This window comes from Saccoglossus kowalevskii, chromosome 8 (assembly GCF_978046115.1).
Source record: "Saccoglossus kowalevskii chromosome 8, keSacKowa6.1, whole genome shotgun sequence".
Classification (NCBI taxonomy): Eukaryota; Metazoa; Hemichordata; class Enteropneusta; family Harrimaniidae; genus Saccoglossus; species Saccoglossus kowalevskii.
The window spans coordinates 4,519,515-4,535,683 of NC_140648.1; the positions used below are offsets into that span (position 1 = coordinate 4,519,515).

Here is a 16,169-nt window from a genome sequence, read left to right on the forward strand (position 1 = left end):
ACACCTGCGCCATGCAGTGTTAGCAAAAAAAACGCTCACTGCATCATTTTGAAAAACTGATTGACAAGAAACATTTTTTGTGAGCCCTAAAGTGGAGAAAAATGCTCAGACCTGAGTCGCCAGATTACCAGTAACGTTTTTGTCTGCGAGGCAGCGCCACCAATGTTTAAAAACTAGAACTTTTTTCGTTTTTATTTTGAATGCTCGAGTTACAGTGCCACTGACGTTCATTGTAAGACATACTTTTGTTTTTATCACCTTCTTGAACCGTTGTGTATGGCGACGCCAACGTTTGTGCTAACATTTCGTTCGTTTTAATGCGAGAGTTCGTCTGCGAGGCAGCGCCACCAATGTTTAAAAACTAGAACTTTATTCGTTTTTATTTTGAATGCTCGAGTGACAGTGCCACTGACGTTCATTGTAAGACATACTTTTGTTTTTATCATCTTCTTGAACCGTTGTGTATGGCGCCGCCAACGTTTGTGCTAACATTTCGTTCGTTTTAGTGAGAGAATTCGTCTGCGAGGCAGTGCCACCAGAGTGACAGTGCCACTGACGTTCATTGTAAGACATACTTTTGTTTTTATCACCTTCTTGAACCGTTGTGTATGGCGCCGCCAACGTTTGTGCTGACATTTCGTTCGTTTTAGTGAGAGAGTTCGTCTGCGAGGCAGCGCCACCAATGTTCAAAAACTAGAATTTTATTCGTTTTTATTTTGAATGCTTGAGTGACAGTGCACCGTCAACGTTTGTGCTAACATTTCGTTTGTTTGAGTGTGCGCGCAATGAACGTTTTACTGCCAACTGCGTTCACGAATGCATTTTTTCGTTTTTATCAAAAAATCGATATTTCACAGCAGCGTTACCAAAACTTGTTGAAACAAAAAAAAAATAAGTATCAATTTTGGTGTGCGCCACCAACGTGTCGTATATATAATGTATTTGTTTTTGCACGGCGCATTTGATCATGATTACAACGTGATTGTTTCTTGTTTTCAATCATTTCCAAGTCCATACCCCGGTCCATACGCGAGGTAAATTTGTTATTTGAAGCCTGGTAAGATTATTTAGGTCTCACATTTATTTATAGCAGGCAACTTTGCTTTTTGATAAACATTTTGCTCGAATTTAACGTTTATGCAGCAGACGACACCTCACACACTTCTGGCCAAAAAAGGCGAAGCCAACTTCATGGGGGTTTGTCATTTTTTGTGTGAGAAGTTGCTCGGTGATCATATTGTTTATCAGGATTTTGTGAACAGCAGGATAAAATGGAGCTACATGTTAGACATCACCTTCTGTGATATATTTGTGATATATTCCGTTTGCAGTCAGGTTCTTTTTTTGGAGGGGGGGGGGGAGTATTTCGGCCAAGCATTAAATAATTATATTTTAATATCAAATTATAAATAACTAAAAGTTTCGTTCTTATTGTAGCCATGGCCAATATGAGGATATTAACTGTAGTTGAGAAAACGATGTTTTATTTTCCAGTGAATGGCAGCCATTTTGTCAGTGCGTGTACGGTGGAGATAAGAAGACTAGTGAGAGCACAGGGATAGGAAATTACTGTTTTTATTACAAAATTGTTCTCACTTGATCCAAGTGGATAAACAGTACAACTTTCTCTTCTACATTTAAAAGTGGTAAATTGTTTTGAGCAACAACACAACATCCTGGATTGAAATAAATAATTTTCGGATTGATGAGCTGTGTGGATGGGATGGTCACTACAGTTACAAAACGCATGTATGCTGTGACAACACGTAACCTGTGATGGGGCTGCAGAAAAAAACACCTAAAACTTGCAAAATTTAGTTACTGAAACTTTATTAAAATAATAATTTTTTTTATTCCACATAAGCAAACTCTGCTGGTAAAATTCTACAACTATATAAAGGTAGGTATGCTTCCCCATAAATAAAAATAATCAATGAAAATAATATTAGTCTAAAATCAGCCCAACACCGTATTGTATATTGATTCATACAATATACTATGAAATTTATTATTTATAATGAAATGCAAGTACTCTCAATAGTTAGAATCAGAATTATTCTGCATATAAATGAGGTAGGATTATTGCAAATAATAAACATAATATACACAAAGTGGTTGCAACTTTGTTTACTTCTATTTATTACAGAAGAATTTCAAATCAAATAGTTTGTAAGTATACCTTAACCTCAACACATTTCAAATTTGGCATAGATATTAATTTTAGCCATAGTTGCACTCTGAGACTATTAAAAGAGCTTTATTGGGGTTAGGTATTATTATATGAAAGATTGTGGGAAATGTTTTCAATTTATTTAATTAATGAATTTCCTATGCTATTGCTTGAATATTGTTCCAGTGTGTTCCTGGACATGCAGTTTTTATCTCCTGTGCGAGGTAATGAGTTTTGTGTCAGTGTTTTAGTCTGCTTGCCTGTGTAACCAAAATTTCAAAAACCTCTGGGTGGATTTCATCAAATTTGCTATATTGGTATATACTGAACATGTGCTGGTTGTTGATCAGTATCGCTAATGCCAATGCTCTTTCACTGACTGTTGTGAATTTTCATTCATCTATTCTGTATTTACACAGGAGCCTTGCAGAGTTTAACTTGATCACATACCATAGTTCACGTTCATTTGCTCAACAGAAATATATTTTTTTATTTAATTGAATTCAAATCGTGCTACATGTATGCAATGCATTATGGGAACTTACTAAATCAAATGTCAATTCTTTGAAATTTTAATAATACCGGTATATAAAAAAAAATTGAGATATGAAGGAATAATCTCATTACAGAAACCAGTGTAAAAATGACCATTTTATATGAAGTTTAGTCGACACTAAAAGTTTATTTTACATTTTCTGTATTCTGATTACATGTACCCACAATAATGGAAGCATGTTGAATATGACAAATTATCTTCAATTCAGCAAGAACTTCCTTAAAACAAATACAGGAGAGTGCATTTTTATTGATAAACATTGTTTTGGGGTTAGATAAACCATGGCCATGGATCAACTGATTCAGTACAACAATTGACTGGAAGTAGCTGTGTAATGACTTCATGTACAGACATGCCAATTGGTTTGCAAAGTACTATTTTCAAGATAAAATATACCGATATATACAATGATCAGGACGCATAATGGTTTTGCAGGTATGCTGATATAAGATAAAGGTCTCATAGAATGCATGCATAATTAAAATAAAGAATTCTATATATAAATGTAAAAAAATAAACTGATTAAAAAATGTGCTACCTCTAATTGTGAAATCAAAAAATAACCAAATCAGGTGTGTTTATTTAATAAGTAAATGAAAAACAAGAACTACCCTCAGCTGCGATAGTTATTTAAGCATTGGCTTAAATTGGCAAATAATAAACAGAAGAAACACAACAGCATCAATCTAAAAGCAAATAATATAATTATTGAATATGATATTTAAAATATGCATGTACGGCAATAAACTGTACTAAACAAACATTTAAAAATGTTTTAATTAAAATAAAGCTATATGAACAATCTCTCCAAATTGCACCTTTAAGCAAGTGCTTTCCAAGAATTCTGAATGTATCTCTGGTTTATAATCTCTTAAATAGGTGTCATTTTTCAAATATTTCAATCTTTCCTGACACCTAGATTAAAGTCTAATGTAGGTTTTTCGTAGTCACTGACGTCTATTCAAGAGTAAGATGTTTATTGTGGCTAGCGTGAATGGGTAAACTGCATTTTGACAATGAGCTGTTATCAGCATAAAAAAAGAGTAAAATGCTTCTTCAATGCTCAGTTATCTTTTTAAAAAACAACTAATTTCTTGATTAAATGTGATTAAACTTTTTTGGAATGACTAATTTCTCAACATTTTGTGACGTCTCTTTTAGAATCAAATTAAGGCCTTTCACTCTTCCCTGATTCCTGAATTAGAGTGACGCCTATTCAAGAAATTATGTGGTATGTAACCTTTTTTTTGAACTAGCCCACTTCAGAAAAAATTATAATTTTTAAACAACATTAATGTCATGGTAAGGTTGCCCAAGAAATTATATATAGCTCAATTTTTAGCAGTACTCCAAAGTGATAAACAGATGAAAGAACAGACATAATATGTAAACACCAAAATAATCATTGATTATTTAGTTTTTCCAATGAGTCGTAAAATGTGGTCACAGAACTGTCTGACAGCACCACACCCACCACGATTAGTCGCAGTAAAACGTGCAGCATAGCGTGCTTCAGTTTGGCCATCAGCTGGTGCCGCTCCAAGACCGGATTTTCTCATAGCGGGCACATCACTCACATCATTGCCTGAAATACAATAGATGATTCACAAATCAATTTGTCACCACACTATTCTGAATGGAAACGCTAAGAAATTTATGGGAATTCTCACTGTACCACAAAGGATATTTAGTCTAGAAGATTGTTTGTATATTTTAATTTGGAAATAAATAACCTGAATACCAAAAAAGCGTCATATCATATTTTATGTAGTCAATATTGACAGTGACATGGGTTGTAATAGACTTTATATTCTAAAATAATTGAAAGATAAATTGTCATTCAGGTATAATTGCTTATAGTTTCACTTTATTCAACTATGTTGTGTGCGAGGTTATGTCGGAACTATGATCTCCAGTGTACTCCTGAATAGTGTAAAATGACTAATTTTCTCTGGGTTTAAATTTCGCTGATTAACCATTTTAGGTTAGTTTTATCATTTAGATAATGTGTTCTATGCTAAATTTTACATATTCACTGGGTTTTAGTTTAGTGCATTTTCCAGTCAGCGAAATAAGCAAAATTAAAACCAAGTGAATAATTAACCCTTTTTATAACACTGCTGAATAGTGTTACTTTGCTAGTGAAGCAGCTTGGCAATACATGTTTAATGCTTGGCAATACATGTTTAATGCTTGGCAATACATGTTTAATGCTTGGCAATACATGTTTAAAACTTGGCAATACATGTTTAAAGCTTGGCAATACATGTTTAAAGCTTGGCAATACATGTTTAAAGCTTGGCAATACATGTTTAATGCTTGGCAATACATGTTTAATGCTTGGCAATACATGTTTAAAGCTTGGCAATACATGTTTAAAGCTTGGCAATACATGTTTAATGCTTGGCAATACACGTTTAAAGCTTGGCAATACATGTTTAAAGCTTGGCAATACATGTTTAATGCTTGGCAATACATGTTTAATGCTTGGCAATACACGTTTAAAGCTTGGCAATACATGTTTAATGCTTGGCAATACACGTTTAAAGCTTGGCAATACATGTTTAAAGCTTGGCAATACATGTTTAATGCTTGGCAATACATGTTTAATGCTTGGCAATACATGTTTAAAACTTGGCAATACATGTTTAAAGCTTGGCAATACATGTTTAAAGCTTGGCAATACATGTTTAAAGCTTGGCAATACACGTTTAAAGCTTGGCAATACATGTTTAAAGCTTGGCAATACATGTTTAATGCTTGGCAATACATGTTTAATGCTTGGCAATACATGTTTAATGCTTGGCAATACATGTTTAATGCTTGGCAAGACATGTTTAATGCTTGGCAAGACATGTTTAATGCTTGGCAAAACATGTACACTTTTCCGTTTGTTCTATCAGTGACATGGTATTGATTTATTTATTTACTGCATCTGGTACATGCTAACAAATTTTAAAATTAAGAGCTGCTCGAAATAAATTAGGAGAATACAATATTAAGCAAACACACAAGACTATGCCATTATTAAAGCATGGGTGGCAACTTGCAGCAAAATACATTACAATTTGTGATAATATACAAACAACCCTGGATGGGGTGGGGTGGGGTGTGGTGGGATGGGGTAGAGTGTGATGGTAAAGGGCTACATTACAAGGATAAATGTGATCCTTCTAATTATTGTGAATGTTTTCCAATGTGGGATATAACAATGAATGTAATTATGTTCCAAGCCCAAGTGTACCACAAGTTTTAAGAAACAGGAGCTCAGGTCAGATGAACCCAAACAGATCTTTGGATCAGTTGAACCATAAGAATGATTATGTTGAACTTCAGCTCACCATGCACCATCAAATATTTTGATATTACTGTAAAATGACTAATTTTCACTGGGTTTAAATTTCGCTGATTTACCATTTCAGGCATATTCAGTGGGCTTTAAATTCACGGTTTTATCATTTAGACAATGTTCTATGCTAAATTATGTTGGGATGTACATATTTCACAAATAAGACAAGCAGCTCTTGACTAAGAATTTAAGATATTGAAGATATCATCACAAAATCAACAAATTTGCGAGAGGTCCACCTGTAGTACCTTTATGTATAACATCAAGTCAATCAGATTGAACAAATCTGAGAGGTTCACCTGTAGTACCTTTATGTATAATATCAAATCAATCAGACTTGTAGATTTTAACAAGAATTCGAAAATATCATGTTTTACCAAAAATTACAAAAATATTCATCAGAAGTAGAGATATTGAGGATATCGTCATGAAATTGACAAAACTGAGCGAGGCCCACCCAATGTACTTATATATCAATACAATCGGACTTGCGGTTTAGCAAAAATATCAATCAAAATTTATAAATTGAGGCTATCTGCCTAAAACAAACAAATCTAAAAAAAGGTCCACCCCTGGACAAGTACCAAACCAATAGGACTTGCACTTTTCAGGAAGAAGTCAAAAGTTGACGTGATGACAATAAGTAATATGACTAACTCAGGTCACCAATGGAGCTAATAAAGATTGTTTGTAAATTGACACCTACCCATAAATGTGACCTGTGACCACTTCAAACCCATCTCATCGACCCACTTAGTAAGAACTTCAAGTTTATCTTTCACATTAGTTTCAACCTGGCACCCTGTCTTCTCTGTGATAACCTTTATTCCTGCTGTGTTTTTAGCTTCTGATACAAAGCGTACTTCAATGCCTGCTTTCTTTAGTAGCTCTGTACCTTCCAGGTCACTGCAGTTATAGGAACGAAACTCTTCACCTACAGATCACAATAGTATATACTTTCTTAAAGCTTGGATATAGTAAAACACATACATACTTGGTGCCAGTGTTCGTCTAAATCTCAATTTTGAACAATTAAAAAATGATGATATCCAATCAGTCACAACTATGAATCATTGGTAAAAAAATAAAATTATAATTATTGAGTGGTTGAATTATTCAGTGGGTTTTAGTAACATGGAATTCAAAAATGTCAGCAGTGTTAATTTTAAACAGAAAAGTGTAGAACAAGTAACTAGTTTTATTTCTTGTAAATAAGAAAGCTTAAAAAGAACTCCCATATGCTGAGGGTATTGGAGGCATTGAATAGAGAAAATATTTTTGAGATATCATAGGAACAACAAAATTTTTTATGCAGATTAGGTAATTAATATGCATGGTTGCCACAAAAAAATGTATCTTGAAGAACCTATGTGCCATTTTTCATTGAAATCTTTTTAGTGGTTATGAAAAATCAGTGGAATAGCTGAAAAAATGGCTATTATGCAAATTAGGTAATTATTATGGATACAGTTCAACCAAAACATACACACCATCATACATAACGACATAACTACATACATACAGACAGACAGACAGACAGGGTAAAAAAACTCACTGTGTTCTCAGACAGGCTTCAAAAACAAAACAAATGGAATATTATGTGTAAAACAGAAAAAATAAATTAAAAGTTCTGGTCAATTTGTTTTCCCAAAAAATTTTTTGTTTGTATTTCCATGAAAATCTCAGGAAAAAATGCTATGCACACACAATAGTCAAAAACAATATTTTCTCCTTAGAATTATCTAATTGATATAGGAATATATAATTTCCCCTACTTCACAAAATACAGTGATAAATTTTTCCTACATTCGACCACCTAATTATTTTGCAAATTTTTGGAATTTATTGGTTTCTGAAATTTTGACCGATCACTGAATTGTGCTGTTTTTAGTTCTCTAAAATTTTGTACACCTCAGATCTATCTTCTGGTTCAACTCTAATTTAGGCTTTAAATAATGAAAACAGAAACCATTGAACTGACCATACTTGGTGTTGGAGACACTGGAAGAATCACACAATATCACACAAATGACCACCTACTGTTGATTACACAAAAAATAACTTACTTTTCTAAGGTTCTAGCAACATTGCATATTATTTAATCATGGTTCGTTTCAAAAAATATTTCTTTTGTTTGCTATGAAATATATGTGAACTTCATGTTCATTTTATTGTGGAAGCACGGTCGATTCTGTATAAATGCTGAAATCCGCCATTTTTTTTTACAACACAGGTTGACGTACCATGGTGTCCTCTGACCAGATATACCAAGAATTTCATTAACCAATTAGAATACTGCATGATACTACCAATCTATTCAGATGATGACAAAAAACGCATCTCGGAAGTAAATTTTGTTATTATCGATGTTGAAGTACAACCTGTTGGCATTGGTTTCACTGCCTGGTGTTTTTTAAAGAGGTTCTAAGGACTTTTTAAAATGTAAAACAAGTACTGAAAGAGAGTTAACATCTTTCATGATAAAAAATAGATTGTATTTTGCATATTCAAGCAATAAATCTTTTCTACTAACTCAGTCATATTCAAAATCTGTTTTTCTTTTAGCCATGAATATCGCGGATGTTTTGACCAACATTTTGCTTTCTGATAACAAATGTATGTAGGGGCACTAATGATTTTTACTCTAAAAATTAAACCAGTTCAAAATTTCTTACTTTTATTCTAAAAACTAATTATTTACAATTTTTATTATACTAGGGTTTCAATAAATAAAATATTTCATTCAGTTTCAGCATGTTTTGTGGCATTTTACGTATATGATGTGAAGTAATGAAATACTGTTCTAGTGTAGGATTTTGCACATACTGCATTGGACCTAATAAGAAAATGACTGAGCAAAAAAGATCTACTCTTGACATTTGAATCAACTGAAGACATTGGTAAATAAGACATGTACCTTTATCAGTAATATGCACCTGATTATCAGTGACAACACCATCAATATCAAATACCGACAGTTTGATGTCTTTTCTCTTCTCCGTTCCAAAGTAACCAAACTTTGTGACTCTCTGCTCAGCAATTGGCCAATCTAGATCAGTGTCAATATCCACGCTATACTGGGGTTCCATTTCATAATATCCAATTCTACACAGAAACAAATTGACAATTGTGGTAAGAATATTATTTATCTTGACCTCCTCAGAATATTACCGGGTAATAACCAGCCTAGAATGTATGAGGCATGCAAAAATATCAGTATTCACCTGTGGCTAATCGTGATAACAATAAGATAACACCTGACTAAGGTAGTGTGATATGATTTCTACACTTACTTTCCTCCCTGTATAAGCCCCTGATCAAGTAATTCTCTAGTGAACATATAAAATTGTCCATTTTCAAAGAGTTCACCATCCCAGTCTTGGCGTCTTGGTCGGTTCTTTGGATCTAAGTTTTCAGCCTTTGTTTCAGCACCTACAGGAATTACAGCAATGTTTGTATACGAACACCTACACGAATTAAGGTAACGTTAGTATATGAACATCTCCATGAACTACAGCAGAACATTAAACAAGCAGAATTAGAGAATTGAAGATATCATCATGAAATGAACAAATCTAAGAGAGGTCTACTCAAGGTACATATACACCAAGTATCAAAGCATTCAGGCTTGTAGTTTTCAAGAAGAAGTCGAAAAAGTAAAACATTGACACGGACGACGACGACGGACAATCATTCATATGATAAGCTCCGCTTGATAAAGTTGACAGCGGAGCTAAAAACTCCTGTATATATGAACACATCAAATACAATAAAGTTAATACTTATCTCACCGTTCTTTGCCTCTGTCCACCTAAATAAATGTTTTCTAGTAACACCAAAGACCGAATCATAGCCTTCATTTCTAATCATTCTGACTGCTTCTTGTAACATCCATGGATGTATAAGAGGAGAAGTACATTGAATAATAGATATAATATCTATATCTAGAAGAGAAAAAATCAACAAAGAGTGTTAGGTAAAATTCATACTGAAATATTTTGTTGACATTGATGTGCATTAACAACTATAAAATTATATGTATAACCAAAAAAAATGTGAAATTATTTTTTATGCTGATGAAAGTATTTATAATGCATATTTATTAAAAACATATTAACCAAAAAATGTGAAATTATTCTTTATGCTGATGAAAGTATTTATAATGCATATTTATTAAAAACATATTAACCAAAAAAATGTGAAATTATTCTTTATGCTGATGAAAGTATTTATAATGCATATTTATTAAAAGCATATTAACCAAAAAATGTGAAATTATTCTTTATGCCGATGAAAGTATTTATAATGCATATTTATTAAAAGCATATTAACCAAAAAATGTGAAATTATTCTTTATGCCGATGAAAGTATTTATAATGCATATTTATTAAAAGCATATTAACTAAAAAAAATGTGAAATTATTCTTTATGCTGATGAAAGTATTTATAATGCATATTTATTAAAAGCATATTAACCAAAAAATGTATTTATTTTATATTGGATCATTAAAATTTGTCTTATTTTGACAATGCCTAAGCACACACTTTTCAATTTTGTTAATTCATATAGTAGTATGGTATAACAAAGTTGACTATTGTCACTTACCAGGATGACGATCTGTGAACTCAAGGATTGTTTCCATAGCAGACGATGTGTCTCGTGCAGCTTCAGGGTTTCTATTGTGAATCTGTGCACCCCATTCTGAAGCAATACGTGCTATTTCTGGATGGTCTGTACTCACCCAAATACTGTCATAAACTAAGAAAATAAAGTATGCACCTAAATTAATATTTGTTTGTGTTATGCGAGAATTGATTGTACATTGCAAAAATGTTAATTATATACAGTGGAGAGAACAATCCCATGTTTCTATTTACGGCATAAGAACATTTATTAATTAATAGTTACTAGCAGCTTCACAATGCATGGCTTTTGTGCTAAGTGGATTTTGTAGCGGGTAGTTCGATTCTTTCATCTTTGTCGAGAATTAAAGTTTTATGTGTCTTTAACAATATTCTGGGAATACCATCCTTGGGAGCTGTTAATTTGCCCTTATAATTTGTGCAGTTGCTCTAGCAGGAGTTCTTAAATAAGACCCTTGCTCTGATAATGCCCCTAGTTTTTTAGAAACATTTGACATTTGACCATTTATAGAATGGTTTTGCATCATGCATTCTTTTTATACTGCTTAGAGACATACTGTATTGAGTAATGATCTTATTTGTGTTTCTGAAGAATAGTTGAATATTGTTTATTGAAATTATTAATCCTCAGAACAATTTTCCAATATAGATAAGAAATCATGGTATGAAACAAATGTATAACACATTCTCAGCAATGAAATAAAGAAATGTATATATATGTTTAGATATAACGTTTCGCCAATTTAAAACAAATATTTTTTATGAGAATTATTTGAATATCGTTTGTGTTCCCCTGTACAGACAAGCTTTAACTAAACTTCGATTCTCTAATCATAAGTTACACATTGAGACTGGTAGATATTATGGAACCCCAGTGGAAAATAGAACCTGCCAAATATGTATAGATGCTGTGGAAGATGACTCATTTTCTGGTAGTTTGTCCAGCAAATAACCATATTCGAAAACCGCTTTTTGATCGAATTAACCGCATTGAACCACAATTCGAGTTCCTCTCGCCTATCAGTAAACTTACATATATTTTTTCTCAGGATAACCATGAAATCATCCAAATTCTAGCAAGATTTGTATACACTGCTTTTCAGATTAAATATAATTTGTTAGTGCGAGTTCTCCAATAGATGAGTTGTATATGTGTGTGTGTATATATATATATATATATGTATAATACTTTATTTTATTGAGGCGATTAAAGTCACGCCTGTAAATTTCGCATTGTAACCTGTTCCCCCAGGTTAGTGGGGTATATTGCTTTAGAGAAATGGAAATAAAATAATAATAATATAACTAATTAAAAATGAAAGAAATTGCAAAATAAAATATTCCATCTCGAGGGCGTATTTTGTGGTCAGTATTATTTACGAAAACATTTGTTCACAGTTTTATAAACTGGCTTGGCAATTCCTACTACTAATTCTAGATAAAATGTGTACATATTTGCGGGCAGTGTTGTTTACAAAAATATTTGTTCACAGTTTTATAAACAGGCTTGGCAATTCCCACCACCAATTAAATAAAATACAAATGCATGTACATATTTCCATACATACAGGTACACTAACAAAAATGAAATTTTAATTAGAGGATTTATTATATAACCTGGACAAAAATCAATACTTTTCTTTGCCATAATGATGCATTTTACCTATCTGTGTAACTTTATGTGGAAATCCTAATAAATGAGATTTTAAGTTCACAACTGGCGATTTAGCAATATTAGGGATTGTCAACTTGTCCATGTTGGCTGCAGGATTTTGTAAAAAAAAATATTGTATACACTGACATTTATTTTGTAGTTACATATTATGTATACCATAGGATCCATAGTATCTTTTTCTTACTGATTTGACTACATTGTGTTAACGGCACGATTCCAGCGATGGCAACATGACAACCACCAAAACGTAATTAAAGGCAAATAAACACAGGAAGCATAAAAAACTGTTTCACATCATAGCATAAAGTACAGAACTGAACCATTGTTTATTCTTGGGGGGAATAGAAATTACTCGCTTCTGGGGCATCATAATAAGCAAGGGTGAAAACCATGTTTATGCTATGAAAAAGTGAGGACCTTAAACATACTTATATGTAACACTTGTTCTGCAAGTGAGAGTGCACATACCAAAGCGGCCGTCCCTCAGCAAATGATTTAGCCCCGTAATGATTAGTTGTTTTACAACGTGACACCCTTATTGAAACCCTCATTTTCTTTATATTTATAAATACCAATAAATTTCACACAATTCAAAGTGAAACTGCCCTATAGATTTCTATTGGCAGATTGAACAACATTGGAACGTTCATGAACAGTGTATGCGTTGATCAACTGCTTTGATTAAACTGCCATTAAAAATATGATTCATAGATATAGAAACATTAGTAGATTTAGCAATATTTGACAATTTTCCAAACACAAATAGCGCATTTTAATATACTATATCAAACTTGATTATTGCGGTTCCATTTGAGAGACATTTCATGGTGGGTCAAAAAAGGTGGGAATGAGGTGTACGTGTATGTATTAACAGTCGGAGCACAGGGGTGGACTTTACCCGATGCACTGTGGTATTAGTAAATCATTTACCGGGGGTACACATTTTATAATAATTTTGACAACGGTACTACAATTGTCAAAAGACAGCGTGTGAAATTTGAATTTGAATAAAAATCCTGAATAAAAGTATGGTGCTATAGACTTGTACAAATTTATAATCATTCAGTCGTGTTTTGTATTTAAGTACAGGCGATGTAGTGCTGTGGTCGTTGATAATTGTTCAACTAATCACAAGTGTAGTTCTTGCCTATTTTTCTCTTTCTTTGGTTTGACTATTAGGAGTACATATTCACTCCAACTTATCCAGCAGAGTTTAATCCTGTTGAACTGTTTTAACTTTACACCCTAATTTGCGAGGCAACAGTGTCATCAACTTGAATTTTGGGAGTAGGCAAAAGTCCTGCTGTCAACTGTCATTGGCATTTTGAGAAAGTATAAAACAATTAACATGCAACCAGTTTTTACCCACGACATATTGACAATCGAAACACTACTCCTTTCACTAATATGAATGTTTGATGGACAGTCAACTGATTCAGTCTTGGGAAATATTATGCTCGTTTTGAATCAAACAGAACATTAGCATTTTTATAGAAGTTCAGTTTATTCTTGTACACAAATTAGTACAACATGTTTGAGACTAATTATTATTTAGACATTATTTGAAACAATTTCGGGTTAATGGGTGGTAGTCGTTGCGCCACGCATGCGCGAGATATATGGGTCTCATATAAACAAAGATGGCGACTTTGACTGTTGCACAGATGTTGAGTACGAACTGAGACATTTCCAAGCTTTAATTATGGTAGGTATTTTTCAGGTGATTGGAAGGTATCGAAGGAGTCACTGGCGGTATTCAGTGCAAGTCACACCCAGGTCAAAACTCATACTCTTGATTTTCATTGGATTGTGGGAAAATCAATATTTATTAACACAAATGACGACCACTGCCTTTTAATATTTTATGTAAAGGACCCTTGCTGATTACCGATTACTGATCTGTAATTAGCGAAAAGAACCATTTACTGATTTAAATTCAGCCTTTTTTGGTAAATGCTTTATATAAACCGGTAGTTCATCGAATATAATCCAATAAACAACAAAAGTTCTTCAATGTTGCCAGGGATTCAACAATGCGGGGGGAGGGTCACCATTGGAAATTCCTGAAGCCCCATTGTGATGTGAGAAAGTACAGTTTCTTCCTACAAAATATTAATGTGTGGAATAGTTTATTGAGCCATGTTGTTATGGCAACATCTATGAACATGTTAGAAATAGACTGGATAGGTGGTTGCATGTAAATAATTATCGCTAAACCTTTTGGCTTTTTTGAAACAGGGTTTGTGACATGTGTAACAAAGGTCTAATTGAGGATGAAATGCATTTTCTGCTGGAATGCAACAAATATAATGAGTTGCGTGCCAAACTGTTCAATAAAGCTAAGGATATGATCCCAGCATTTGAAAATAAACTTGCAGAGAAAAAATTCATGGAATTGTTACAGAATGAAAACGTTATTATACCAGTAGCACAGTTCATAAGTAAAAGCTTTGAAGTCAGGAAGCAGGGTCTCACTTGACATCTTAATGCCTGCTGTCAATTTAGTAATTTTATATTAGTTAGTATTTTAGAGATTTTGTATTATTTAATAATTTAGTGATTGTATTTGTTATTTAGTATATTGTGTTTTTGTTTTATTTTTTATATACATTTTTCTCCTTGTACTTTGTGACCATTTTCTTTCCCTCCGGGGATTGTGTAAGAGTCAATAAGTAAATAAATAATATGGTATGGTATGTTGTTAAATACACAACTGAAAGGCGAATATACTAGTCAAGTTTTGTCAGACAGTTGTGAATATTTTATGCGTAGGACTCTTGTTTCTCTGGTTACACTTTAATAATCTTCCTATGTAGCATTTTGCGTGTTACATACGTTTGAAAATGAATGTATTTATTTAGTCTGGTAAATCATGGAGCTTATGTTAGCTCCATGTGTAAATTAAGCCACGTAGACTTTAATACTCACCATTGGCGTCAACGGCTGCCCGTAAAGCCCATGATATTAATGGCTGTCCAGCTAGAATTTTGATGTTTTTCAGCGGAATGCCTTTGCTACCGCCCCTAGCACAGATTAGTGCGGCGAAATGGCGTTTGTCCTCTCGAATGTCGTTTGACACGGACGACCGTGTCCTTTTTGGTGGGCTGCTCATAACGAAATCTGTCACTGAAAATATCCGCAATTACAATGTAAATTTAGTCGTTGTTTAATATATGGCTAAGTACAACACCAATCCACGCCCAGGTGTTGTATCTGTTCCACTCAATCTCTGACAACACACGACATGACATACGATCGCGATGAGCGAGTGTAACTGAGGTCGAAGGTGAGAGTTCATACTATAAATGTTTGTGTAGTATAAATATTAACTTTGCAAGATAAATTTGGTGATTCCCTGAATTGAAGAATGAATGTAGTCTTTATACATTTCTTCAGGAAACGGGAAAATAACAGATTGTTAACATGAAACGTGGCATCTCTTTGAATTTCTGACGATCATGCGTTTGCGCCACCAGTGAGAGTTTCGCGTCAGTTTCCTTGAAGACGACAGAGGGCGCCCAAGCAATTTGCACAGTCCTTGTCAACACGTCAAATCAGGAGCTCTGTCTTCACCACTTCCGACCAGTTAATTATTCCCATATTCGGAGCTACGTCACGATCCCCAGACGATGCCTTGACCAATCACAAACATAAACAGACAACGGTTTTCGAATTAACACCCCTGTTTCCCGAGTCTCTATCATGATGGCAGATACAAGGCGACATCAGGGATTAGAACATATTTTAACTGTGAGAAGGGAGTGAGCTAGGGCTG

The 16,169-nt window shown here is 33.5% G+C and overlaps 1 protein-coding gene across 1 annotated transcript; it reads right to left on the reverse strand.

Moving 5' to 3' along the window:
* Positions 1–4,114: 4,114 nt before the first annotated feature.
* Positions 4,115–15,654, reverse strand: LOC100378063 (N-acylneuraminate cytidylyltransferase-like). The gene is made up of 7 exons (XM_006814709.3): positions 15,323–15,654; positions 10,682–10,834; positions 9,867–10,019; positions 9,369–9,507; positions 8,993–9,180; positions 6,782–7,009; positions 4,115–4,311 (listed from the first exon to the last, which is right to left on the reverse strand). Exons 1-7 carry the CDS (start codon positions 15,504–15,506, stop codon positions 4,136–4,138), a joined length of 1,221 nt encoding a protein of 406 aa, XP_006814772.1. The 5' UTR covers positions 15,507–15,654; the 3' UTR covers positions 4,115–4,135.
* Between the last annotated feature and the right edge of the window lie 515 nt (positions 15,655–16,169).

What these genes read in the sequence shown, in the direction of transcription:
- LOC100378063 (XM_006814709.3), bottom strand. Translation starts at nt 15,506, where the DNA reads ATGAGCAGCCCACCAAAAAGGACACGGTCGTCCGTGTCAAACGACATT. An exon ending in GTTCACAGATCGTCATCCTG is followed by an intron (nt 10,020 to 10,681) that starts GTAAGTGACAAT and finishes TTTCTCTTCTAG; the next exon opens with ATATAGATATTATATCTATT. An exon ending in GTCACAGGTCACATTTATGG is followed by an intron (nt 4,312 to 6,781) that starts GTAGGTGTCAAT and finishes ATTGTATTTCAG; the next exon opens with GCAATGATGTGAGTGATGTG.